At 37.7% G+C, this 27,104-nt stretch overlaps 1 protein-coding gene across 4 annotated transcripts in view; it reads right to left on the bottom strand.

Annotated features, from left to right (window-relative positions):
* The window catches only part of LOC133526192 (calpain-A-like), a 76,651-nt gene that overhangs the window by 10,902 nt on the left and 38,645 nt on the right, over window positions 1-27,104 (bottom strand). For all 4 annotated transcript variants that reach the window (XM_061862700.1, XM_061862699.1, XM_061862701.1 and 1 more), the window contains 4 exons: window positions 19,196-19,380; window positions 3,950-4,093; window positions 3,314-3,500; window positions 2,831-3,051 (listed from right to left, as the gene is read on the bottom strand). In XM_061862700.1, the coding sequence (XP_061718684.1) occupies window positions 2,831-3,051; window positions 3,314-3,500; window positions 3,950-4,093; window positions 19,196-19,380 (737 nt within the window). The remainder of the gene's footprint in view (window positions 1-2,830; window positions 3,052-3,313; window positions 3,501-3,949; window positions 4,094-19,195; window positions 19,381-27,104) is intronic.

The following is a 27,104-nucleotide window of genomic DNA, read 5'->3' as shown; positions in this document are numbered from 1 at the left end:
TCTTATTCTAACTGAACGCCCTTTAATTTGTTCTCGTATTTAAAACCTCTACGTCTCAGCACGGAATACAATAACCTTATTAAAATTCTGTGTATTTCGCCTATTTATCCATAGCCCATGACATGTCTAAACAGTCGTATTCAAGTGTGGTTCGCACGGCCCGACCCGGCCGGCTGACCCAGTGCGTCGGTCGCTCACCCCGCGCATGCGCGGCGCAGCATGCGACAACAACAACAAACAACCTGTTTGCTGCGCCCGCGCCGGCAGATGCTTGTAAACAGAGATCCGCAGGTTTGGTTTAAATATGTCTGGTACGGAGGTCAGTTATCGATCTATTTTTTACTACATCGCGGCTCATACACATCGGAAGCGCGACATTAGACTGCGAACAGCTAAATATTATTTAATTAGATAGTAGATTATATATTAATGAAAACATAGGTAATGTCTTTGTTATAATATGTGAATTATTAAGTACATTTAAATTATATTTTGAAGCTCAGATTCTTATGACGTTTAAAACTTTTGTTAAAACAAACGCCATAATCATAAATAAATAAAGGTTACAAAATAAATTTACTATAAACCCGATAAACTTATGATTTAATGCCTAGATTCTATACCATTCATCATATTTAGTCGCTCCATAAGTTCTGTCACAAAGGTTTTGGCTGATAAAATGTAATAAAATCATGTTTCCATGATTCTTGCTTGATGCTTTCAAAGCTTGTTTAAATGCTATCAATTTAAAATTTAGATCGTGATTTTATTAAATATTTCGTTACATTGTGATTCTCGTTAGACGCGGCGAACACGCGGCAATATTGGGAAAAATTACCTATCCTTAACAAAAGGGAGTAAAAAAATATACACTATTTATAATTGTTTATTTGTATAAACCTACTATATTAGAACATTATTTTATCACCAGCATTTAGTTCTCCGACAAGTCTGTACTTCAGCTTAGGGTACTTTTCAGTGACATGCTTATTTTTGACTGCCATACGTCGAGTAGTTTGGTAAAACATGATGCAGTAGTTAGCAAGTTTGGCAGTCCAATACACATGCATTTTATATATCTAAGTATTCTAAATAATTAAACGAGTTTAATGATTAATTATAAATGTATAAATGAATGTATTATGAATTTCCAATTGTAAATACATATAATTGTCATTAAAATAATTAAGACTGTTTAAAAAACACTAAACGTACCTTGTGTATGTATGTTTAATATACTTAACTCAACAAACGACTTGTAATTATTGTTATTAGTAAATTTTCATTTCCATTCTTTTTAAAGATAAAAGACTCGACCATGTTAAAAAAATAGGGATCTAAATCATATTGAACAGAGCGCGTGTTTTTGGGGTGTTTTTTTTAAGTCTGTTTTCGAATATTTTATAAAATTATGCAAATCTAAGACAGTAAATTACGTTAAATTATATTGTAAGTAATTTACCATTAAACTTAAGCTTTTAAACCATACATGTGAATAATAAGAGAAAAATGTACCTACAACTTATTTATCAGTAAAAACCTTTGTGACAGAACTTATGAACCTGACTGAAGATGACATTACGACCACCAAATAAACCTTCAAGCCTTACGAGTCCACGAAAAAAATGTGATTTTACTAACAGTACTCTTAATTGATTATCGATGGACCTTAATACCCTAGCAACAAGGTATACAATACGTCAGCAACAGTGCGGCCGACGGTGCACTATAATGACGCTGTCCTGAGTGCCTTCGGTAAATTCTCATCATTACTCGGATACACATAAATGATAATTATCGAGATACGACGCGGTAACGTGAGTGCCTTTCTCAGTCGTTTCTTTTTATTTTTACCACATTTACGTGATTCAAGAACGACAGTACACGAACACGACTGTGAAAGGAGTTACCACGGATTACTGTAGGTATACCCACCGTCTTTTAAGACTTTAAGGCGTCATATGTACCTACAGTAATCCCTGTGATATCTACTACAGTTAAGACTAATATTTTAAATGTCACTCGTTTGCTGGTTATGGCTTAAAAAGGCAGACATGTTTGTTTTCTTACTATAATTTGCCGAAACGCACGCGCATAGAGCGCATTCTTAAGAAACATAACATTTTTACAATAATATGACCTTCCTGCCCACATCGCTATGCACTGCTCTAGTCCTCGCATGGATGGCTTCTCACTTGAACCTTATGTACTAGTCAGTCAGCAATCCCTAAGAGTCAGCCCTATAGCGACTTATACATGGTTGCCTATCATGCTGACGGGATGAAGAAATGCCGTTTTCAGCCCGCTTCTCGGTACCTATCTGTCGATGCTCCTACTCTGTTTTGTTTCATATTTCACCTACAAGTTCCTTACCAAAACTCGTCAGGATGAAGCGACCGCATCCTACTCGTCTTTGTCCATAATAGTCGGTAAAGTTCACCTCGCCGACATTCCCCTGCACTACACATAAATAGTTCCTCACCAGAACTCAACGGGACGAAGTGCTTCATGTTTCCAGACCGTTTTTGTCCACCTGTCAAAACCCCTTACTTCTGTGGTAACTTGTTTCAGCTACAAATAGTTCCTTACCAGAACTCGGAGTGCAACGCCCTTGCATCCAACGCGTCCCTGTCCACATCCGTCAACGCCCCCCACTCCACACTGCAACGTACTGATGGTTCTTCAACAGAATTCTTGTATTCAACGCGTCTCCATCCACATCTTTCAATGCCCTCTAGTCTACTATGTCACATAAAGATGGTTCCTTACCAAAACTCTTTGGGATAAAGAGCTCACGCTTCCCCCATACACTACACATAAGGTTCCTCACCAGAACTCGTCAGGATGCAGCGCCCTAGCGTCCAACGCATCCCTGTCCACGTCCGTCAGCGCGCGCCACTCCGCGCTCCCCCGCGCCCAGGCGCCGCGCCACGCGCCGCGCCCGCGCACGCGCACCAGCGCCGCGCCGCCGCGCACGCGCGCCAGCCCCGTCACCACGTACGCCTGCCCCGACGCCAGCCCAGAGCGCCGGCGCCATGTTGACTCCTTCTCCTGGATACACAACGAAATGTGATAGGTAATATAGTTACGGTACCCGAGATACATCATGCAAATTGGGTACTTCAATGCGGAAAATGCTTGGCTACTTCAATGCAGAAAATCCCTTCTGCTTGGCTAAGATGAAGAATAAGTACATATTATATTTTTGCAATAAATATTACGAGGTAAATATCAATAAGGCAAGGAGAGGAGGAGGACATCTAATTTTGCTTTCGGCTTGCTATAGGTAAGTCTATACATAATAAGTACTCACGCTAGGACTAGCGACGATGATGGTGGAACGCGGCGCTGCCGAGTGCAGCACCTGCAGCGTCAGCGGCTGCGGCTGCCGCTGCAGGGAGAACGATTGGACTATCCCTCCGGTCAGTTCTTGCAGGGCTCGCGCGGTGCCCTCGGCCGCCGCGCCCGCTGCGCGCATCGCTGCGTACGACCCATATAGCCTGCCAGACAAAACCATACTAAGTCCTTACCCATTTATTCTTAAAATTTAACCACCTCTTACAAACCTCTGTTAAATTTTGCATCTTTCTAACAAACAGAAATGTTAAAATGATGGACAGGGACAAATGATTAATATCAGCGGTTTGTTAGATTCGACAAACGCTTAAGTAACCTATAACGACGCCATTGAATCTAGTTGAGAGTTGAGGAGAGCCCGACAATAATCGGAAAATGCTTCTCCAAAAGTAAAACTAGCTGTTTTAAGTTTTTCATTGCCTTGGCGTTTTCTACAGTCTATGAGAACAGCATTACGTTATATGTCCTACCTATATATAATGTTGCCGTATTCACATGTGAATGTACGCCTTGTAAGGAGTTTATCTGAGACCAAGACATTAAAGAAATCAGTAAAGGTGATAATATATGCCTACAATGTATCTATACTTACTTGGCGTAAGCCTTCTCCAGAAGCGGCAGCGTGAAGTCGCCTTGCCGCGCCGTGGACGACAGCAGGCGCGGCGCGGCGCCGCGGCACGGCAGCCGGTCGTCCACCACCACGTCGCGCCACGTGCCGAACACCCAGAAGCGGAACCTACAATCACATCAGTCAATCAGTGTCTAAAAGCGAAATCTAAACCCCAAAATGGGTCAAAAATAAGCTTTAGTCATAGTCATTTATTTATAGAACAAATACATTGCGTTTGAATTTTATATTATATCACAATTACAGTTTTATAAACAACAATTCAAATTTAAAGGGCTAAGTACAACTATCTTACATAATAACACATTTCACTAATAAAATTAATATCTCCAAAGTCTATGTCCATTTCTCTAAATTAATAGAAGCACTTCTTCAACAAATAAGTTTTGAGACACTTTTTGACAAAGTTAATTTAGCGACTGACTTCATTCATTCGGATGGCATCTGTTGAATAGAGTAGCTAGGTAACTGCCTGGTAAGCCGAAGAATGTTTGACCACTTGCAGTGGTAAGTCTTTTCTTCTAGTATCCAGTCGCTAAAGTCAGTTGTTGCTGGAACTTCCTAACCTACTTTTTTCGTTGTGACTTTTATATTTTGTGACAAAAACAAAACATTATCTGGTCGGGCGGGTAAACATTTTGTCAATATTCTTTAAAACTCTTGAGCACAAATGAAAAAGTTAGAACATGAAACTGGTAATAACACTCATAACAGATTTGTGTTCGTTCTAATGTAAGTTGACCTAATGGTAACACTATAACTTCTCTGACGTTTTTACGGCAGTGTTTTTGTAATAAGTAATTCAATGGAATCACGCTCGATTTACAAAAAAAGTTTTGTCAATAGGTAATATGGAGTATCATTATATCTTTGGCTATGGCAATTTCGGCGCTGCGCGTGACAATCGAAGTCACGAATATTGTGATTGCTCTTCTGGCATCCATGTCAATGGATGAAATTCAAAGATACCTACCTACAAACTTTAATGATTACCTGGGGCCTTATTCGAGATGCACAACTGTCAAATTTCGCGTCCACATCAAATCAACACTTGATTCTATCGCATGTTGATTGTATCAAGTGTTGATTCTATCAACTGTGGATATTATCATTTGGAACAATCAAAACTCATTCATAGAAAAAATAATCAAACAAAAATCAACTTTGTTTATTACTACTATATAGTTTGAAATGGCTCTGAACTCGAAGTGGTTCGGTTTGATTTGATTGTCACCTGACTGTGGATTGCTAATGTCAAATTTTGACAAGTGTTGATTTTATTGCTAGACTTTATTGTCCATGGGCTTGGGCACCATCTTGGATTTTTTGACGTACGACAGGGAATACCCTTCCTTTCCTACAATATATGGCATAGAGTAAAGCATCTTTTTTTTTAAACATAAGTTTACAGGAATCAGCGACATCTTGTATTCGATAGGATAAGTAATGCGCTATGAACAATGCGGCGGCGAGTAGTGAAACTGTACCTGACAACGTCAATCAATTAAAAAGTGACCACACAGTTGATGGTCGATAAAGGCGATTATTAATTGAATTTTAACGACAGTAAAGAACTATTGACATGCGATCTTTTTGTTGAACCCACACCTACACGTCGAATAATGCTCGCTCCACATATTGTCCTATAAACGCTCAAAATTGTAAAAAAAATTGATGCAATTTACTCCGCACCCAGTCTCAAGTTGCTTCTAAACCACATTCACGAACCAAGTTGTAACCTAACACATCTGTAAATATGGCATATGATTTAGAGATAAAGTCCGTTTTTTTTAAATTACGAGATGGTTCATGAATAACCTTTATTACTATAAAAATAATACTACATTTGTCAAAAAAAAAATTCTGTATTGCGCTATTACATAATGCATAAAATTGATATAAAGATAGGTATCATAGTACCTCGCTCACTTGGTCTATCAACAACTATTTTAATGCTCTTTGTACTCGTATACGCGACCCCATTGTATGTACAGTCGCCATCCGATATATCGGAACGCATGTATGAGATCTAAAATTATTAAGATAAGACCTACTGTACTGTCTATATTACTTACCAAGACCTAAGTACCTATTATTTATATGTACCTACACAAAGAGAATTCCTATGTTAAAAGGAGATTAAATACATATTTTGTTATTCAACTACAAATAAAATAAAATTTTTCTTTTTCAGTTAACACATTTTTTTACCGATTTCTTTAATAAAATAAAACATTAAAGTATTATGTGACTATAATTCATTGTCTTCGGTGTAGATTATTTACTGATGTTCCAATTTACTGTATCAGTTTGGTACCAGGAAATATAAAAACTACACCTCTTCAAAAACTTTGCTGGTAGTTCGACATCTGTAAGTTTAAATATAAAACATGATAAAAACACTTAAGTCAAAAACGTATACATAAAATATTTGCCCTATATTCTGGTCGCTCGGTAGGGTGCCCAGAAGGCTGGGTGCATTTCCGCGCTGGTTAACAATGCTGATCCTCTGGTCACCAGAAGCCTATATAAGGCGCTCTCATAGAGCCACGCTAGTGCCCTAGAGTTTCAAATTCAACCCCAAGTGCCACAAATATGTAGTTAAGGGTTTAAATTCTGGATCAAGAACATGGAATACTATTCGCTAGTAAGGCCATAGGTATTAGAAAAAAATAATAGTAGGAGACGGCCGTGGTCATGGTAGGTGGTACAGGTGGGCCAGGCAAGCTCTGAAATTATGCACTTATTTTACTATAACTTTGTTCACCTGTGTATATTTACTGTTTCCATGATAATCATTTTTAATATGTAGCCCGTGTAATCGGGCTGTATAATTGGTCTCATATTTTTTAACACAAAATCATAATTTTAATTCAATAATTAATGGTGTTTTACATATTAATCATTAATGTACCTATTTTGCAAAATTTTCTTGCATATAATAATATTGTTTACTTCAATTGACGTGTTTATTATTTTCGTTACTATGTCAACGTTAATACTTAAAAAATTATAACGTGAAGGTTGAGTCCGCAGTACAGTTACAGTTTACGTACATAGTGGCATTAGCACAGTCGGATTAGGACCAAACTCGAAATGTCTGAACAGTCATGAAATTTGGTATGTATATACGCCCCTTAAAGGCCCCTTTTTCATGCCCACACCATTTGACATTTGGGGACCTCGAGGAACCGCAGCCATCTTGGAAAATGTGGACCATCCAGGAGAAATTCGCGTTTTACTCTAAATCTACGTTCTTTATTCAATAATCGTGTAAGGCAACATTCAAGCTTATAAAATTCTACATAAAATAGTTTTAGACATCTTTGCGAAAAAAAATGATCTTGCTTTAAAAAATACTTGCTAAACCCAGATTTAGCCCTTATACCCTTTCATGGGATATTCTCTTAATAGGAAACTTGGAAGAATAAAAATTCCACTTTTAACTATACATTTGTACATAATCTACCCCAATATCAATATTTTACTTGACTGCAACTTAACCAGAAAGTAGGGTTATGGGTATAAGTACTGAGGATTCAGGACACCCTGTAGCTTAGGATACTGGACGGATTTTTTAAATGACGTATTATTTAGCCCTAAACCTTTTTCTTCCGTTAATTTTAGTAACTTTGTATTGCATAACACTTGTATACTAACTGTGGATCTACTGATGTCTGTTTTACTGTACTCCGATCAATAGTTTAGGCGCTAGAAGAAAAAATATGATTTAATATTCGGAGTCCTCTCAAGGCAGCTGTATTGATTTTTCTTTAATAGAACAAGTAAAAGTAGGTTGTGAATGGCAAGAGGAATCTAACGATACGTCATTTAAAAAAATCCGTCCAGTATCCTAATACCTAGCTACTGGGTGTACTGAATCATCAGTACTTACACCCATAACCCTTCTTTCTGGTTTAGTCACAGTAGAATAAAATGTTAATATTGGGGTAGACCACGTACAAATGTATAGTTAAAAATAGAATTCATATTCCTCCGAGTTTCCTTTTAAGAGAATGTCCCCTGGAAGTGTATAAGCGTTAAACTTAGATTCAGCAAGTATTCTCTATAACAAGATGTATTGTTCTGCAAAGATATCGAGGACTTTTTTGTGTAGAATTTAATAAGTTTTAATGTTGACTGTTGTGTTGATGGTACACATTTTCCAAGATGGCTCGGATTCCTCGAGGTCCCCAAATGTTAAATGGTTTGGGCATGAAAAAGGGGCCTTTAATTTATATACATAATAAATTTCATGACTGTTACAGAGATTTCGAGGTTGGTCCTAATCCGATTATGCTACATTGTGCGTCCGCAGCAAATTCGGTTCTCCATACGAATGTAGTTACGCTCTCATTTTAAAATGACTTGCTAGATTGCTCTGAAACTTTGTACTTACAATAGGATATGGTATGTCTATGCCTATAATTAATTTAAAACATAAATGTGAAATGAGAGCCAATTAAGTTCAATATTAAGAATATGTGTCGTTGTTGACTCGCCGACAACGGAATTGAGATCTATATGGGTGCCATGTTCTGTGCTGTGTAGAAAATCCTGAAATTATAAAGGATTTGTCTTGGCTAGTTTTTACGTATAGGCTACGTATCACCGAAACGTCACAAACACCACGAAGGTTCGGCTTGTACGGGCCCTCGTTTTTCCTATATTCTAATACGCTGCGGAGACCTGGACTATCCGAAAGACAGAGGAGAAGACGATAGACGTCCTAGAAATATGGTGCTGGAGGAAAATGCTGGGGATATCCTGGACCGAGTTTCGGACTAATGTCTCCATCCTTAAAGAACTCCGTATCAAGCAGCGCCTTTCGACTCTCGTAAAGACCCGCATACTCAGTTTTTTCGGTCACGTCTCGAGGAGGAACAACGACTCCATAGAGCGTCTAGTGGTGCAGGGTAGAGCAAACGGAAAAAGACCGCGCAAAAGGCCACCTATGCGATGGACTGACCAAATCAAATCTGCCATGAAGGGTCCCCTGAACGCATTTGCCAGAATGGCCCCCAACCGCGAAAAATGGCGAGAAATCGTGCGGCAAGCAACATCTGCGCCTGATATTAGCAGTTAACCACGACGCTCTGCAAAGAGTACAACGACAAAGAAGAAGAAGACGTATCATATTTGTCTAAAATTTGGTTTGTTGGTACACACACAAGGGATAGTCTCTAGCTAGGTACGGGGTGCCACACTCGTCAGCGCGACGGCGATATTTTTTACCTTTTACCTAAAAATCTCAAATTTGTGTACGGGCTCAGCTCCTGTTTCGTCTTAAGCCTGAATTTAACAGATTCTGACTCACAGGGAGCTTTGAGCATGCTGTTGCGTTCGTTTTCAAATTTTGAAAAAAAGAACTAGCCTAACAACACAATAAATGCTTGTTTTTCCGCATTCTTCACTATATCTCCCTGTCTCACTACTATCTGACCTTCTAACCGAGAGGGGAAAATATACCTTATTGGGGCTACTCCATCTTCCTCATGATAATATATTTTACTTTACTGAAAAGCAATCAGTACATGTTACAAGATGCACATTGTTAAGAGCCGGGATTAGAACCCACGACCATTGGTTTTAAAATGAAGCTTTGTATATGATTTGTATTTTTAAAATAAATCTGTTTTCTTGTTGACATTTTGTGGTATTGTATTGCTTTATGTTAATTGTCAAGATATTTCTTTCATCCTGGACAATTGTCACATGCGTCACATGTACGTTTTTATGATAGATCTACATCGACGCAACTGCATGTCATTGTCAAAGAGCATATAATCACTACGTTTTAAGAGACGGGACTTCCATACTAGCGAGTGGAATCAGTTTGTTTCGCAAATCATTACCAAAATGTACGACAAAGAACTGTCAAAGAACCATAGTACCAACATAAGCGATTTAAATAGTGTAGTACGCTACACGCTTACGATTCTTATCGATATCGATAAAATGGGGAGGGTTGAATCATAGGCTCCTGTCTACAAATTTTGTACTCGAAATCAGGTTAGCATCGAGTCCACATTTAAGTTGTATGTTATATAGTGGATAGTTCTTAATTGGACTACTATCTGGTCGGGCTTAATGTGGACCCGAATTATTTTAATACAGTTTTTAAGTCGTGTTTTTTTATTTTATTAAATGCTTGATTTTCATAATGATGTGCACATACATGTTTGAATAAATGTAACTTTTCTATGGGAAGATGTATCAGGTCTTCGTTCCCAACAAATTTGGCCCACTGCCTGCATCTGAAATCATACAGCCTTGGAAAAACATGACTTTATCTACAGTTTATATTCCATGTGTTTGCTAATGAGATGATCAACTGATTATTTCGCGCTAATATGCATCTATAAATCATGTTTTTCGGCATCCAGTTATCAACAACCCTTTATCAATGCTTTAACTTTTTATGTATTTATATGTCTGTTAATCATGAGAACGGGTCTGGCCTTGTTGGCAGCGACCCTACCTATGAAGCCGATGGTCCCAGGTTCAAATCCTGGAACGGGCATTTATTAGTGTGATGAGCATGAATATTTGTTCCTGAGACATGGGTATTTTCTATGTATTTATAAATACTTATAAATTAGGTCTATGTACATATATATACCAGATGGCGGGCGACCCACCAGATGGCGGGCGAGGGCAAGGTCATCCGCTCCGCCGCTGGCGAGACGACATAACCGAGCAGGCAGGAATAGCCTGGGCCAGTCTGGCCGCCGACAGAAAGCTATGGTGTAACATGGAGGAGGCCTACGTCCAAAAATGGACAAACCCACATAATGAAACTTAGTTTTAATTTCTTTTTTGTATTGTAAATAAAATAAAAAATGTGTTAACTCTATAATATATTTGTAACATTTATAGTTGGGTAATAAAAGGCTTTTATTATTTTATTATTATTATTACATATATATATATATATACATTATTGCACAAACTGACTTAGTACTAAAGTATGAATGGCATGTGTTGTGGGTATATATATATATCGGTGTCTAAGTACCCACAACACATGCCATTCATACTTTAGTACTAAGTCAGTCTGTGTAATAATGTCCTATAATATTTCTTTATTTATCATAAAAACAGAGATTAATTTTCTTACATTTTAGGTTAAGATATTAAATAATCACTAGATAAAAAAAATATGTTAACTAATGACCATTAATGCATAAGTAATAGATAATTTATGCATTATTAATCTTCAACGAATTAATTATGGTCATATTGCATGCTAGTTCTAAGGAAATTTCACATATTTAATTTAATTATTTACACTGTCACATAGCGCCATCTAGTGGTGTTAGCGTAACTTCGTTGTTTCTTTTTATTTCTCTTAGTGTTGTATTTTTTTTTTAGAAATATGAAACATGATTTAATTTAATTAGTTTAGTTACAAATATAAATAGTTGTATTTCAGCATTTCTTTCTGGATATTGTGTCGTTAGGTAATGAAACCTACATGTTTTAAAAGGTAGCACAATTTGACTGACAACACACAGTTCTGGCTGAAAAGAGCACTAAATTTGAAATGTAGGGAAAATAAGAAGGAGAAGAAAAGACGGCATTGGTTTGTGTCAGAATACTGATTGTTACAAAAATTAAAATAGATATTTATAAAACTCAGCGTGGAAATTTATTGTCGCTATACGAGTATATAGTTCCGGAGATTCAGATTTTGGTTTCTGGGTAAGCAATTCCCACAAAGTGTTTTCATTGCAAAACAGCTTAATCCAAATTCGGAAGACTAAGTAATTTATTCTTTCCAGATTTTAATAGGTCGAGGCAAATGTTGCTTTCCTTTGCCAAGTTGCTGAGGAAAGAGGAGCGTGCCCTTGAGCGTGGCAGGCTGATGTAAGAGACGGGTCTTCTCTTCGTCCAGTTCGGGACGCCTTCACGGCCATTGTTACGAGTTCCAACCCAAATACTAATTTTGACTGCAGCAGACTTTTTCTGTCGTCTGTCTTGTTCGTCAGGCGGAATGCAGAGGAGTTAATTCGGAGGAATAAACATCGTCTGTGGCAGCAGGTATGTGTTGGCCCTTTGAAAACCTTTGAAAACCTTAGGAAATCCTTTTGAAACCCTTAGAAAACCCTTAGGTAGCCCTTAAGAAGCTCATAGTTACTTGTAGAACAAGTTTTGTCATTGTCATAGATCGGTAACCTTTTGCTTTTGTCACATTTATAATGAATAATTTTAATATCATAATCAAGGTTTACTGAGGTCTGATGGACAGTGTTGCTCGCCAAATTTAATGCTTAGGTGTAACTTTTCATATAATAATTACCAGAATAAAATTTAATTAAACAACTAGTTTGTTGGTGATTTATCCTATAGTGTAAGAATACAGATATGAATGAACCAACAGCTCTACCGTTAGCAGTCTGAGCTAGAAGTTGAATTTTTAGGGTATGTAGGAGTTTTGAAAGAAGAAATAAAACGACTATCAAGTGAACTCTTGTGTTTTCTTTCCTTTAGTACATCCCTAGGTATTATGTAACCAGCCGGGTACATTTCATAGATTTACAGGTTACATACAAATAAAACTACAGTTATCGATACTTATAGTACATCCCTAGTTCACAACGAAAAATAATGTAAAATATCTAATTTTCGATGTGTTTATAGCCTGCTGACCCAAAATAAGGTCAAAAGTATCTAAAGCAATACTTACCAGTCTTCATCCAAGGGAAATTTCGCCATAAAATCCCTTTTTTCGTGATTTTCTCGAGTGGCTCGCTTGCCACATATTTCACACTTAGTAAACCGTTTTCTCGCTGGCATTGTAACAAACTCGCTCTTTACTCTGATCACGGTTGACTATTTTCGATTTTTGCACTAAATAATAAAGAAATTACACGAAATACCCGAACAAAACATTGAAGCCTTCAAAACAAACAAAGCAATTAGGCTGACAGTAGACTTGATGTAAACTTGACAGAATAAATAGCACTGACGTTTTCTTTTTCTTCGTTGGCAATGATTTGCGAAACAAATTCCATACAAAACTTTTTTCTTCCTAGTTGCGTCAGCCTGATCGGAATTTGGCAGCTAACTCCATCTTGCGTCCAGTAGAAGAATCAAAATCGTACAGGTAAAACTACTCTCTGCCTTAGGATCCCCTTTTAAATGTCATAAATCCAAACATGGCAGCCATACCCATCGACAAAAAAGTCTACCGTTGATCTAATTTCATTTGACAGTTAACTAATACGTATTCGACACGCTTATATTTGACAACTAGAATCCTGACTAGAGCTGGGACTGCGTACCAAAAGTACGTCTCTGTTACTCGTACCAAAAGTACGTCTAAAATACCAGTTTTACGAGTATGACCCCCAATAGGCAGTTTACGTATTTGCCGTGCTTAGGCGTCTTACAAATAAGGATTATTTATACAAATATCGACTTATTATTTCGGTAAGGGTCGGAAATATGGTGACGTTTTGAGTGAAGGCTATGAATCTATTGTCATATTTTTGTTATATATTATTACATTATTTTTAGATACAACAGACACCCAGACGACCATCTGTTAACAAAATTTTATTTTACCTAAAGTAACGGTAAGAATGGAGGTACGAGGTGATAAAAGTTTCATATTTGTTTTATTTCAGAAATCAAAGTCCGTACTTTTAAATACTCGACAAGCTAAAAGTAGTCTATTACTAATAACCTGTTCCAAAAACTATTCCGGTACAACGCCCCGCCTCTAGTGTGGATATTGTTCACTGACAGGTGGTGATAATAGCAATTCGACAAGTCACAATATTTCTCACATCAAATGGAAATCAACACGAAACGTCACTTTTAGCATGTCGAATAAGGGCCCTTCCTTATAATTATATAATCCCTTGTAATTATATATACAGTTTCTATTTGCGAGTTCCTGTAATTGGCTCTGTATTATTATCTAAAAAGTTTAATGTATCTTTTATAGCTGTTGGAATTCCTTGTATGAATAAATAAAATAAAGTAAAGTCTGGATTTTCGAATAAGTAACTCACTCAAACAATAATAATTCTAGAAAAATATCAATAACATACATACGATTTTGACGTCTTCTGATTATAAAAACTAGATGCTACAATAAAATTAAATGTATGATGTGGGCAACATGACAACTAGGCGTGCGGCTGAGCGCGCCGCGCGCCGTCCTCATCATAACGGCGCGAACGTTCGTGCTACCATTAGGATTCACGGGACGACCCGCCGAGTTATGATCGTATGCGCATGTACCATCGTTAACATGTTACCTGACCAATTGCAACCTTATTGCAACGAGATAAAGTCTGCAAATGATCAGTTAGTAGTGTCATTACCGCTTTAATCTAAAATGCTTTATGTCCCTGTCACTCCTATGAAGATACGCCTTTAGGTTGGCAGACAACATGACACTAGTGAATATTATGTATGGAGGCACGTCCTCGCGGACTATTTCGGCAACGTCGCGAAATAGGTTACCCTCCCTAAATGCCTATGCATATTATTAGTTACCTACTTAATATGTTTGATTGGTGACATTGCCCGGATTCTTACGATTATGTAACTGAATGACTAATCACATTACACTGAGCGAAACCTCGCAGGTTTCAAGTTTATTTTATAAGCGATTAAGTCCCAGTAGCATCATTAGTAATGTGTAAAATTCATGAATGTCTCAGGTACCTAATATACCTAATATATAGGTCCTATAATACCTAATATATAACCCTATGTGATCGTGATCGCAGACCACCTACCTAGGCACAAAAGAATTTTACCTAGTACCTATACTTGTAAAGTGTTACAGTATTATCCAGTACAGCACTCTACTTCACCACGCATAAACGCCGTAACAGAAATTGTAAAACACATTCAATTACATATTTCAATTCTTCTGACCCGAATAACTCCTTACTCTCTTATTCATAATTAGAAAGCCTCTTGTTAATGTTAAGTTTATTTTGTCTCTAACAAACACAAATGGCAAAATGTCTTATCAAACAAACGATAACAAAGGGACTAAGCTAACTCTGCATTTGCAATGAAAAAGTGTAACGATGTCATAATAGACTTTTTTTTTATACTACGTCGGTGGCAAACAAGCATACGGCCCGCCTGATGGTAAGCAATCTCCGATGGTGATGATGGTGGTATGTCAATTTTCTATGAAAAATATCTTCTTCTTCTTCCTCGCGTTGTCCCGGCATTTGCCACGGCTCATGGGAGCCTGGGGTCCGCTTGACAACTAATCCCAAGATTTGGCGTAGGCACTAATTTTTACGAAAGCGACTGCCATCTGACCTTCCAACCCAGAGGGTAAACTAGGCCTTGTTGGGATTAGACCGGTTTCCTCACGATGTTTTCCTTCACCGAAAAGCAACTGGTAAATATCAAATGATATTTCGTACATAAGTTCCGAAAAACTCATTGGTACGAGCCGGGGTTTGAACCCGCGACCTCCGGATTGCAAGTCGCACGCTCTTACCGCTAGGCCACCAGCGCTTCTTTTCTATGAAAAATATGACGTTTATAATGATACGCCCTAGCTTCTATTCAAGTCCGTGAAAAGGCAGCTTAGACGGACTGTAACAACGGCTCGTCAGATTCGAGAGGCGTCTATAAGTAACGCTATGAAGGAGTATCACAGGCTGCGCCGGCGCCGGGCCCGTGCGAGCTAATGAGGGAGGAGCTAAACCCAAGCAATCACAGGTAAGTATAATTAGTAATAATTACGATACGAGCCAAGTTAGATTCGACAGGCGTTTATAAGTAACGCTATAAAAGAGTATCATAGGCTGCGCTAGTGCGAGCTAATGACGAAGGAGCTAAAGCAGCAATCACAGGTATAATTAGTAATACTTAATTACTATATGAGCCAAGATAGCTGGCGCAGTCGCGCGCGACCGGCGCCGGCGCTGATGGCATTCATGACTAATCATGATTATACCCCGTTCGTTCTCTTTAACCCCGCTACACCACCTTATCTCAAAGAGCGTTTCAAGTATCTCTCTTCTATCAGATGTTCTCAGACTCATATTCTTGCTCCTCCCTTATCTACTTCAAAATTTTATAATAGCCCTTTTACCTTCCGGGCTGTTCGGTTATGGAATGCTCTGCCAGTATAGAATTAAGATTAGCTAAATCTCTCCCCATTTTCAAAAATCAGTTGAAACTATACTTTCTATCTCTACCTTAAGCTCCTTGCACTACCTGTGACTTTTGTATGAGTTGTAAATTTCCTGCTACCTAACGGTTGTCTGGAAGAGATCGCTTTTTAGCGATAAGACCGCCTGTTGTTACCTGGTTCTATTTTCCTTTAAAATTAATTTGTAGTTTTTCATGTACCTATGTAAAATGTATAATTGTTGGGGCAATAAAGAATATTTACTTACTTACCTAAGTATAAGTTATTTCACTGTAAAAGTGTAAGCACGATTTAGGGCAAAAAACCGGCCAAGAGCATGTCGGGCCACGCTCAGTGTAGGGTTCCGTAGTTACTCTTCCGTCACAATAAGCTAAACTGGAGCTTAAAGTATAGTAAATTGTTAACCAAGGGATGAAACGGTACCTTTCACCCGAGTTAAACAAATAGGCAAATTTGCATAATCAGTACCTAATTGAAGTAAGTCTTTTTACTATGAAGGGAAAACTTTTTGCGATAACTCAAAAACAGCTAAACTGATCATGTCCGCTATAGTTTTCATTTAATGTCTTTCTTAAGCTCTACTTCCACAATTTTTTTCATATTTTTTGGACCTATGGTTCAAAAGTTAGAGGGGGGGGGACACATTGTTTTTTTCTTTCGGAGCGAATATCTCCGAATATATTCACTTTATCAAAAAATGTTTCTTGAAAACCCCTATTAGTTTTGAAAGACCTTTCCAACGATACCCCAAACTCTAGGGTTGAAGCGAAAAAAAAAAATTCACCCCCACTTTACGTGTAGGGGAGGTACCCTAAAAAAAATTAAATTTTTAGATTTTATTGTACGACTTTGTCGGCTTTATTGATTTGTATATCCATGCCAAATTTCAGCGTTCTAGCACTAACGACCACGGAGCAAAGCCTCGGACAGACAGACAGACAGACAGACAGACAGACAGACAGACAGACAGACAGACAGACGGACATGGCGAAACTATAAGGGTTCCGTTTTATGCCATTTGGCTACGGAACCCTAAAAACGATTAAGTACCTACAGATTTTTAAAGAAATTCTTTACTAATACTACGTGGGCTGTTTCTCTTGTGTTGAATACCTACAACGATGAGTGTTTTTTTCCAAGCTATAAATGTTTCGTTAGCAGAACCCACTGCTCCTATTGTATTCCTTCTCAAGTCATATACTCTCTTTTTCTTCCTCGCGTTGTCCCGGCATTTTGCCACGGCTCATGGGAGCCTGGGGTCCGCTTGATAACTAATCCCAAAATTTGGGGTAGGCATTAGTTTTTACGAAAGCGACTGCCATCTGACCTTCCAACCCAGAGACTTGGACTTGTTGGGAGTAGTCCGGTTTCCTCACGAATTTTTCCTTCACCGAAAAGCGACTGGTAAATATCAAATGATATTTCGTGCATAAGTTCCGAAAATTGTAAGTCACACGCTCTTACTGCTAGGCCACCAGTGCTTAAGTCAAATACGATGGCTCCTTATATAAAATAAATAATAAATAAATATTATAGGATATTATTACACAAATTGACGAAGTCCCACAGTAAGCTCAATAAGGCTTGTGTTGAGGGTACTTAGACAACGATATATATAATATATAAATATTTATAAATACTTAAATACATAGAAAACACCCATGACTCAGGAACAAATATCCATGCTCATCACACGAATACACTTAATAAAATAAATAATAATAATAAAAAGCCTTTTATTTCGAGTCCAGGATTACATTACATTACACTTAACTACACTTAAAACTATAAACTTGAAAATGAAATAAGTGTAGAAAAGTATACGTCTTCGATATCTTTAGAAACCGTTCTCAAGAAAGCAATGATTGGATTTATTTAGCACTCAATAATAACCATTGATCACTTGATTGATCACACACAAAAGTAAATAAATGGGTTCAACGTCCCCGATAAAGGTACCGCTGCTGTGATCATCATAGTTATATAAATAACAATGTATGTACTTAAAACGTAACGGCATCACGTTCTCAACTGTGACATGTCAACGCTTAGGGCTTCTAAAGACATCGGCTTGCGATTTTAGTTAAAGAGCATAGAAATCAACCGACCGGTCAAATGCCGCAATGCATTGCAAATCGCATCCGATCATCGGTGGCGTTTATTGAGGGCATTATATAAATAATAAGTATACAAAACGTAACGGCACTCGTGATTGGCAAATGTCACAAGTCAACGCGTAGCCGGCATTTAGGCCGACAGGGCGCGGTGTGGGAAGGTCACGGATTGGATTGTCGTGATCGTGATCCATCGGTGAAAGATAAGTGCCCCAGGCGATATCGATGCCTAAAAGAACTAATCAAATAAATGCGGCACCATTTCAGTGTGCGTGCCCTCTATTAAAGATCGCCTGCGTCATTGTTATTGCGGTGCCTTTATTTGTTTATTTAAAAAAATGTACAGTATAATTTAAACTGTTAAAATAGCGGACTTAATGCTTTAAAGCGTTCTCTATCAGTTGGGTATTTTATGCACATATGTACCTAGACCATCTTCCGCACAGTTAACTGACAATGTTTTCTTCCAAAGAAATACGTCTACGAATCATTTAAAAGTGTTGCTGTCACCAGTAATTTATACTATTTAATTATTATCATTCGTATTTACTTTAATTATTTCTTAACAATATATCACCACTGTTCTATGTCTATTTATTACGAATTGACTACCTAATATTATATTTCCACTGCAACTATCGATTTAAACTTTTTTTTTTGTTGTATAAATGTACTTTAGCTTTAAACTAGCTTTTAAGACAGTGCTACGCCCTTGCAGGGTGACCATGTACCAAAATTTTTATGTAACACCTTTCATAACCATGGTTTTTTGCATGAAATAAATGAAATAAAAAGTATTGTAAGATATTATGACAGTTTCGTATAATAGTCTAAATTCAGGGCATCAGCTCATTCTATTCTTACCTACGCTGTGTATCACCGGATCCATACTATCAACTTGTAAATCTTTTGCTAGGTACATATGACAATGTATGTTAGGTTTGGACATACGTGAAGGCGCCCCTGTAGTGGTCCCTGAAGCTCTGCGGCGGCGCCACGCGCGCCAGCAGGCGCGGCGTGGGCGCCAGCGCGGCCGCCGCGGCGCAGAGGGCGCCGCTGCCAAGGGCGCCCACCTCCACCTCCCACGCCGCGTCCTCCGCCTCCGCACCCAGGAACAGTGGGGCTGAGCTCAGCTCCTGTGACAACATCAACATCATGTCGTTATAAAATGTGTAAACGACGACAAACACACTCCATTTAAACAATAGACTATAGACTGATTGTAGGGGGGGGGGGGGGGTCACCTTTCTCAGCTGACTGAGACAGGTTAGAGTTAGACTAAGCGTAACCAAGCTAAGTTGGCAGGGAAGATAGATAATATGCATAGTTTTATTTGTTTGCAGGGGGGTCAACTATCTCTGTAGCTGACTGTACAAAGGATCGAATCCATATATATTAGTTAGGTTTGCATTCGGAACACATACAAGTGGAAGCGTAATTGAAAAACACATCTCCAGATTTAATGTATTTTTCACTATAGAGACTAATACATCTCTGTATTGTAGTAATTATTTAAGTATTTTAAGATTATTATAATGTAATGTTTACCCGGGTATTGGCTGTTGTTTTAATAAATGTTGTTATGTATTTTTCGTGTCACTATATGATGTTACTGTAAACGTTGTATTGACTTGTAAAAAAAGCCGTTGAGGCCTAAATGCAATTTTTTTTTGAAGTTTGACATTTAGTATATTGTGTGTTGTGTATATTCATGCGCAAAAAAATCAGTAGCGGTAACGGCTCTTAAATGCGGAGAAGGGCAGAACATTCCTTCGGCCTCCTAGTTGACAGTTTTGGAGCCATCACTTTGTCAAAACCAATTCGTTTAAGCCCGCCGAAGTGCCGCGCATACAGAATCATTCCCACGAACGTTTATGCATTTACTATGCAATGAGGTTTGGACGTGACGCTCGAACCAAATACTTGAGATTGACGTGTCCGGCTGCGGCGCTTTGTTGTAATGCAATTCGGTGCATAGCTAAACGATACCCTTATTGAGTTATCTGTGATCAGCAGAGTAAGGTGTGGTGATACTGTGCTTTGATACTTTTGGTAATCAATCATATAATAGGTTACTCTATAATGTTATCTATATAGGGTTGTTCCTGATAATCCGTGCATTTTTGGAGCTTATCAGTCAGTTATCCACAAGATGACTGACTGAACTAGAACCCACCAGGAGTCGCCTTTAAGAGCTTACCCCTCTGTCGAAAACCTCGGCTAATGCGACTCACGTCACGTTATTGTATGTACGTACTCTACGTACAAATACCCATACATTTGACGTGCCTCTTCCCGCAAAAATCGGCAGACTGTTTTGTACAGAAAATTACAGATAAAGCGTTAAATGCTCAGAGAACTAATAATATCGTGCCACGACAAGCTTGGGTATTGGGTCCATAAAGGCTCTACCCTATATATCCTCAACTGCCCAGTCATCTTAAGCCTAAAATGGTGGTAAATCTCGGAGTGAAAGATAACACGCTGGAATCTCGTATACACCTTCATGTTGTAAGGGTATTAAATAAATAAAATAAATCTTTATTTCGTAAAGACATAAGTATGTTACATGAGTAGGTAGGTATTTATGATAGAATTTAACAATACTTATTACTTTAGGTTGCTACATTCATTGCCGTCAACACTATAAATATATTCTTATGCGTAGGTATTAAGTAATAGATTACCATCGCGACATCGAATGTATCAACATGAATTGAATAACCTTATAATTAGGTAACTAATGTTTTATCATTCTTAACAATCTGATTTGTGATTCATCACTTAAGTTGTCATTAACATCCTTTGCACCGAATGCTGACCTTTACCTCCCGTACTAGTTATAAACTGTATCACGGTGAGGTAAGAATCGTCATCCATCTGCATGTGATATGAACAACACAATATGGAAGTTGGAGTGTTACAATTATTCTACAAAAATGTATTAAATACTAAATATTTTATCAGTTATGTTACATTTTACCAGTTAAGTAATTTAACACAAAATTCTACGATGGTTGCTATCAGCTAAACTTAAACGTAAACAAGTAGTATATGCACAAGATGCAGATGAAAAGTGAAAAATGCTCAAACTAATATTGACAAAAAAATGTATTTTACTTATGTATCTATAATATCCACTGTTGTGTGTGTGTGTGTGTGTGTGTGTGTGTGTGTGTGTGTGTGTGTGTGTGTGTGTGTGTGTGTGTGTGTGTGTGTGTGTGTGTGTGTGTGTGTGTGTGTGTGTGTGTGTTGTATATATGAATGAATGTTTCGTTAGCCATTTATTTTATTAACTGTTCCGTGTCTTCATAACTGAGGGTTTTCAAAAATGTATCTAACACCTTTCTACATTCATAATAACTCAGGTAACGTAATTGTACATGTTTACTAACACGATTATATACTTTAGGTGCAAGCACTTTATGAAATTTGCGAGAATATGCAGACTTGCATGTAGGGATAGAATATACAAAATCACATCTGCGACGCATTGGAGAATAGTCAGGCTGTTTTTGATGCTGCATTAATATGAGAGCTCTTATATAAAGTTGCCTTATTGTGAGCACTGATGTATTACTATACAATGTTCTAGTAGGATATCTGAAATTCTTGAATATCATTACTTTCAGTACAGCGCGTTGGGCACGTTCAAGCGTCATTATTCGAGTCCTAGCAGCTCCTCCCCACGCAGTGATGCAGTAAGATGCTATAGATTGGCAAAGTGCATAATATATAGTGGTTAGCAACTTACTGTCGCATACATGTCTGAGGCTTTTAAAAATATAAATAAGCTTCCTTACTCTTGCAGTTATATTTAAGATATGTTTATTCCAGTTAAGGTTTTTATCAAGTTCAATACCTAAGTATCTTATATTGTCCGTGTTTTCGATTTCAATACAAGTGCAGTCTGATAGACTTTGACAGATATGTGCTTTAATCGAAACTATTCCAGGAGGTGGTTGGGTATTATTTCGCATGCTAAATGTAATACACTTAGTTTTTGATGAGTTCAAAGTAAGTAAATTATAATTTAGCCACTTAGTTACATGATCGAGACCCTCTTGGGCTGTTTTCTGAAGTTTAGGCCACGTATCATCTTGAAAGAGCAGAACTGTATCATCGGCGAATGTTACAGTTTGTCCCTTATTAAGTGTAAGAAGGCAGAGTTCATTCAGGTAAATCAGGAAAAGAGTAGGCCCCAGAACACTACCTTGCGGTACACCATAGATGACATTTTCTTCCGCACTGTAGTGTTCACCTACTCTGATTACTTGTTTTCTATTCGTTAAGTAATCACTCAAGAGCAAGAGAGGTTCACCACGTATACCTATCATTTCCAACCTTTTGATAAGGACAGGGACAGAGACTGTATCGAAAGCTTTTTTCATATCAAGAAATATACCTAAAACTTTTTTATTATTATCAATGTGGTCAACAATATAAGACGTTACAAGCCTAATGGCGTCTTCAGTTGATTTATTTGTTCTGAATCCATATTGATTGGCCGCAAGAATGTTATTTTTTTCAAGATATGATTTTAATCTCTTATTTATGAGTTTCTCAATTACTTTAGACACTGTCGGTAATAACGAAATTGGCCTGTAATTGGTAATACAGTCGCTGTCCCCCGACTTAAATATAGGTATAACTACAGACTTTTTCAGGTCATCTGGAAACTTACCCTCCTGAAAACATAGGTTGCAAATAGTAGCTAAAGGTTTACTCAGGATATCTACACTCATTTTTAAGAAAAGCGATGAAATTCCATCCCAACCAGTGGCTGCGCTAGACTTTAAACTAAGAATAGTTTCCTTAACTTCCTGATCATCTGTAGGAATCATAAACATGGAGCCATATGATGTAGTCGGGATTTTCATAGAATGAGCCCGTTCAGTTTCAGAAAGTTTGGATTTGTTAATTATTTCTGTAGCTAAGTCTTTACCGATATTAGTAAAATATTTGTTGGCGTAATTAACTGATTCTAGAGGGCTCGATCTCAAATTAAGTAAATGCATCGTTTTATCTGTATTATCAATCTTGCAAATGTTTTTAATAAGTGCCCACTGTTTTTTTAAATTACGAGTATTCGCATTGATTTGGGACCTAAGGTGGGCTCTTTTTACATTATTCAGAATATTATTACATGTATTACGGTATCTACGGTAAGTAATTTGATTAATGGCATTGTTAGGATCCTTTTTTAGCTTTAAGTGTAGTCGATCTCTATTTCTCATGCAGCGGACTAGACCTGGGGTAATCCACGGTTTGATGGTGTGTTTACTACGAGATATAGTTCTATAATTAGTATATTTGTTTAATGTATTAGATACAAGAGAGATAAACGTACTGGTAGCCTTGTTAGCATCTTTGTGCATTAACAATTCAGGCCAGTTAATTGATTCGAGTTCCTTAATAGCAGCACTATAGTCTGTTTTTTTTATTTTGCGTAAAATAGCTTTAGGTGTCCGATGATTGGAAATAGAGACCATTACACAAGAGTGATCAGTTGTAGTAGTATCGCAGACTATTGTTGATATAGGTAGTCTTGATTTAATAAAACAATGATCAAGGCAATTGTTGAGTCTTGTTGGGAGGGTGTGCGCTGGCAGAAGTCCATTAATTGCAAGCATATCTAAGTAATCGGGTGCACGAGCATCCTGACTATCCGCCTTAACGTCGATATTAATATCTCCCAACACAATAACATTTTTATAACGTTTTAATTTATTCAGAATATTATCCAGCCCATTTATGAACTTATCTGTATTTTTAAAAGAAGGAGGCCTATAAATTGAAACTATAGCATATTCCGAACCAAGTGTAGTAATAAGGCAATTAGCTTCTATAGATTCCGTAGGTTCTAAAGTTATAAAAGGTATATTTTCTTTTAAATAGATAACTATACCATCATTCTGATTGAAATTTTGGTTAGTAGCAATCGGTTTATAGTTTTGTAATTTTGGTAGTATGGAATTTTTGGACAACCAGCATTCCGTCAGTATGATTACTTCATAATCGATATTAAGTCTACTTAGGAGTACTTGCAAATCATCAAAATTTCGATTTATGCTGCGTATGTTTAATGTAAAAAGTTTTAACACATTTTTCGTATTCGGTAAAAGACTTTTGCATTGCTCCGGAATATTCACCACCATTGAGTTACCGATACTGACGCTTTCGTCAATATCGCTTGATAACCTTTCTATTTCAGACATTCGGATACTTTTTACTAAATTATCTGTATAACATTATTTTTCAATGGCGGAATCATATTCCAGGGCGCAATGCGGAACATAGATTTATATGGCATTCTGTGTGTTTGTGTGTTTGTGTGTTGTTTTGTTGTATGTGTTTTGTGCAGGTTAGTAAATATTGAGTATGTGATACGTGTGGATACATTTGTGTTATTTGAAAATAAAATAAAGAAAGTAAGACAAATCAATAGCAAAAAATTTGGCCTGTAAATTCGATAAGTAACATATAGTCAAAATATGTTTCCTGGCGAAGTTATTGAGGCTTCCACTACCTCAGGAGGCGTTGTACTGGCCAGAGCAGTGGGTCCATCCATCCGTTGTGTCAAAGACAACTCAGCGGCAGATGATCCCTTCAAGGCTTCCACTTGTTGAGTAGACTTCAAATGTATTGCGGGAGAACCTTCAGCGTACTTGACAAACACCCGGCCCATCGAAGTCCAACAGTACTGGTAACCATGGTCTTTTCGAAGACCTCGTGCAAGAAAGAATAATTTCCTGGCTGTAGGAGTTAGTGATTCACCGATGAAAATTGGGTGTTTTTTTCCAGGCAGGTTAAGGCATGTTGTATTGAACTTGTCTTCTTTATGATTAATATTATATATCTTTAGTGCCTTCATAACTGCGGAACTTGTTCTCAAATTTGTATATTCCACTATGATTACTTTATTCTTGCTGGCTTTGATGCGCTTGATTTGCTTGATATGATGTTCAGTAGAAACAGGAATACTTAAGAAGTTGTGAATATTAGTGACTATCTGATCGAGGTTTTCATTTTCGGTTTCTGGCATATTTCTTATTTCTAAGGTAGCAACTCGCTGGTTCCTTTGAAAATCCTCAACTTGTTCTTCTAGTGCACTAATTCTAAGAAGAGCATCATTATGTCCGCTTTCTAGACTATCAACTTTGATTTTTATATCATTGTACAATGCATTTGTTTGAACGAGTAGTTTTTCTATGTTAGAGTTTGTCTTAATGATCTCTCTATTTTGTGCATGTAGTTCGTCAATAGAATTCTGCAACTGATTAGTCTGAGTTTGTTGGGATGACTTAATGTTTTCGATCATCTCCCCTATCTCTTGCTTCAGCGCTAGTAAATCTTGCATGTCTGGATTTGGTTTGCGTTTTCTGTTAGTAACGTTACTAGTTTCAGTACTCTGTAGATTTGGTTGAGACAAAGATTTATTAACCGTAATCTTAGGGGGCATTCTTCGATAATTTATCGGAAAGTTTTGCGTATACTATGCGAGCATACCTTTTTTGTGCAGTAGCTGATAAGCGCGCCGCATGTGGTGAATGCAGATCTCACACCTTATTACATTAGTTTAACTTTAACTTATAACACTAATGTTTTAGAGTCCAATTTCGTTAGTTTGACGCTATCGTAGAATTTATTATTTTATGAGTATATTATTAAATGTACGCGGAAATCTCATGTGCGCTTCAGAAGTTATTCAAGGAAAGGAATATAGGTTAGGGTATGGTTTCTATAGGTTTATATGTAGCTAAAAAATGCAGAGCATATATAAAATTTGTGACATGTTATTACGTTCCAGATTTTTCATACGTATTTAAGATGGGGGCGCAGCACGCGTAGTGGTAACTGGTAACCCTGAGTATTCCTGGCTCACGAGTAAAACTGTAATGTAACCGTAAACTGTAACTTGGATTTGGCTTGAGCTGGCCTTAATGCCACCGATTTAGTTAAATAGAAAACAGAATTATAACAAAATACCAAAAAAGTGTCAATCCCTTTCACATTGTACGGAAAGATCTTAGATGAATTTCCTAGCTAATACTTAATAGCGGAAGGAGGTTGCCGGAGACGCACGTCTTGTCTGAGCGCGCAAATTGCGTGATTATCGGCGCCGGCGCAGCGCGACCGCGCATCCCCCTCCCCTCCCCCGCTGACCCTCTGGCGCCGCTCCGGCTGTCACTGCGCACGCATCTCCCACAACCGGTTCAGCGAATCGAAATACATTTGATCTCCTTTACATTACTCGCTGACTCGCAGCACAATTCGCTCGTAGGTACACCTACTGCTGCGAGCTCGTGGGAATATCAAAATGAGATCATTTTAAGGACGTTATTATTCATCCCTGAAAGATCCCAGAGATATCTGAGATCCCTGAAAGGGATAAGTTCGATTTTGGACAAATAATGTGTTTTATGTCTCTTTTTGTACAATAAAGTGTTTTACTACAATTACTACTACTAATTCAACGGCTCACGTCGGGAATAAGTAGGCAAATCGTAGGTAGGTACTACAAATCATGACTTCCTTCAGAAGCAAGTCAGTAAAATTTTAAATGGATATCGGTTCACAAGCGCCAGGAATTCGTTGGTCACTCACGGCATAGAAAAAGAAAGAAAATACGTTTATTTAACGCCACAACATAAAATCCACAATACCAATATTATTTTTGATAAATTGATCTTCTTCTGCCAACAGTTCCTCACTCTTCACGCTAACGTCAACAGTTCCAACGCGGGGTACGGACTATTTCTCCCTGAATTCCAATACCAATCAATGGAGATTAAACACCGAATTACATGATATCCCGCTTCGAGAAACTCATTAGTCCATCACAGCATACATAATTGAA

Source organism: Cydia pomonella, chromosome 16 (genome assembly GCF_033807575.1).
Source record: "Cydia pomonella isolate Wapato2018A chromosome 16, ilCydPomo1, whole genome shotgun sequence".
NCBI classification, from domain to species: Eukaryota; Metazoa; Arthropoda; class Insecta; order Lepidoptera; family Tortricidae; genus Cydia; species Cydia pomonella.
This window is presented reverse-complemented; position numbering and strand designations above follow the sequence as displayed.